The sequence below is a fragment of the Engraulis encrasicolus genome, chromosome 5, assembly GCF_034702125.1.
Source record: "Engraulis encrasicolus isolate BLACKSEA-1 chromosome 5, IST_EnEncr_1.0, whole genome shotgun sequence".
NCBI classification, from domain to species: Eukaryota; Metazoa; Chordata; class Actinopteri; order Clupeiformes; family Engraulidae; genus Engraulis; species Engraulis encrasicolus.
The window spans coordinates 38,258,474-38,260,973 of record NC_085861.1 but is presented as its reverse complement, the minus strand read 5'-3'; the positions used below and the strand labels follow the sequence as shown (position 1 = coordinate 38,260,973).

Here is a 2,500-nt window from a genome sequence, read left to right as displayed (position 1 = left end):
GAGGGAGAGGTGGCAACCCTCATGGACCCCGAGTCGGAGCGCCGCGAGCGGGACTGAGCGGGCGAGAAAGAGGGCGAAAAAGAGAAAGAGAAGGAGCGGATGAGTTTGAACAGCAGCCGCTCGCACCGGCCGTCTCTCTCCATCTGTCCTGACCTTACTGTATCTCTCGTCCTCCCTCCTGTCTCTCAGTAAACAACTCTGTGATGAAGCAACATGTGAAAGGATGCAGCCAGTCAGCCTCTCTCTTCCTCTTCCTCCTCCTCCTCCTCCACCTTTATCTTCATCAGTAAACTCACCCGCTCACTCTCCGTGCTGCTGCCCTCCGTGTCCGACTCCGCCCCCGAGGAGGCGGGACTCCTGCCACCCACCAATCGGGCCACCCACGGGGGCTTCCTGCCCGGCTCCCATTGGCTCTTTGGCGAGTCCATCACATGTCTCGGCATCTCTAGTGAGGAGAGAGGCAGAGGTGTAGGGGAGGGGGGGGGGGGGGGGGAGTGTAGATGGGGATGAAGAGAGAGGGGGGGGGGGGAAAAGCGTTAAAGGGTGGCCCTTGATGTGTTGAGTGAATATTGAGGTAATCTAATCCCCCTCATGGTTGAGTGCAAACACAAGATCAGGTGACTAGACTGTGTGCCTGTTTCACTAGCATGCATTGAGCATGAAAAGGGCTCCTATACAGTTAACCATCTCTATACGCTACCTTAAACATGTTAGCAGGGCAGGGTACACAAAATCTCCCTCTGAAACTATTTCCCTGAAAGCGATACGCTTGACGGAGGGGGGAAAACGGTGGTTTGAAAAATACGTGGAAGGAGAACTGAAAGAGAAAGTGGTGGGGGTTGCACTTCAAAACAAGTTTTTTTTTTATCACAAGGATTTAAAGGACTGAATTGGAAGGGTAACATGGTTCTGCCGTACAGTCCCTATTTTCAGCTGATTGTGGGTAACTGTGTGCTGTGGTTTTAAAAGCGTTCATAATACTGTCATTCATGCCCTTCAGACTTCAAACGGCCACGAAAACACACAACAAGGTGCATTCAGGGGTACTTCTGTTTGATGTACAGCTTCTTTGCATTGAGTAGGGTGTTGCTGAGAACTTCTGAGGGCCCTTCACCGGCACTCGTGCTCTCTCTCTCGCTCTCTCTCTCTCTCTCTCTCTCTCTCTCTCTCTCTCTCTCTCTCTCTCTCTCTCTCTCTCTCTCTCACTCTCTCGTTGCACGAGCAAAATAATGAGTGTGGGAATGTACTCCTGGCCCTCAATGTGGAAAACCTTTCCCACCCTCTCTGTCTTGCACTTGCTTTCTACTCTCACTGCCCTGTCTTAGTTGGACACACACACACACACACACACACACACACACACACACACACACACACACACACACACACACACACACACACACACACACACACACACACACACACACACACACACACACACACACACACACACACACACACACACACAGAGGCATTCTCTGACCCCTCTTGTGCTGCGGCCGGCCTGCTGGCCTTATTAGGAGATTAGGCTTGGGAACGTGAGCCAGGGGGGATAATATATATAGCTGATTTGAGGCCCTCCAAACACAGGCTGGCACACTGACACACAGAATCACACACACACACAGGGGATGCCAGACTGGAGGACTGAGAAGGCATGCGCGAGTGGGAGAATGTGGAGTCAGAGAGAGAGAGAGAGAGAGAGAGAGAGAGAGAGAGAGAGAGAGAGAGAGAGAGAGAGAGAGAGAGAGAGAGAGAGAGAGAGAGAGAGAGAGAGAGAGAGAAGGAGAGAGAGCGAAAGAGAGACAAAGAGAGAGAAAGAGAGAGAAAGAAAGAGAGAGAGATGACATGTAATGGAAAGAGGCTAAGAGATGGAGGCAGAGAAAGAGGAAAAGAAAGAGAGAGAGAAAGACAAACAGAGAAACAGACAGACAGACAGACAGACAGACAGACAGCATGGAAAGAGGGAGATAGGAGGCAGAGGAAGAGGGAGATAAAGAGAGGGGTAGAAAGGCAGATGGAGGGATGGAAAGAGGCAGAGAAAGAGAGGGGGGGGGGCGAGTCCAGAAATGAATTTTAAAAGTGGTCAGAGATAGAAGGAGAGAGGAAGTGGTTTCTAGGTGTCAAAGGCCAGAGTCATGTATCCATGGAGACGTACTCAGAGAGGCCCAGCTGTAAATGCCACACACTTGCAAACATGCATGCACATACAGACACAGACACAGATACACCCCTACCAGTTCGCATACCGAGCCAAGCGATCCACGGAGGATGCAATTTGCTCTGCCCTCCATCCAGCCCTCACCCACTTGGACAATAAAGACTCATATGTGAGAATGCTGTTCATTGACTTCAGTTCAGCATTCAATACCATAATACCACAACAACTCATCAGAAAACTGGACAAACTAGGTTTCAGCACCTCCCTCTGCAACTGGCTGCTGGACTTCCTGATGCAAAGACCACAAGCAGTACGGGTAGGGAACAACACCTCGAGCAC

The 2,500-nt window shown here is 50.9% G+C and overlaps 1 protein-coding gene across 2 annotated transcripts in view; it reads right to left on the bottom strand.

The window, feature by feature from the left end:
- Window positions 1-2,500, bottom strand: part of phldb3 (pleckstrin homology-like domain, family B, member 3) — a 51,648-nt gene that overhangs the window by 34,670 nt on the left and 14,478 nt on the right. For both annotated transcript variants that reach the window (XM_063199260.1, XM_063199261.1), the window contains exons 2-3: window positions 297-445; window positions 1-53 (exon numbers count right to left, since the gene is read on the bottom strand). The exon at window positions 1-53 is cut by the window's left edge and continues 58 nt beyond it. In XM_063199260.1, coding sequence (XP_063055330.1) covers window positions 1-53; window positions 297-445 — 202 coding nt within the window. The remainder of the gene's footprint in view (window positions 54-296; window positions 446-2,500) is intronic.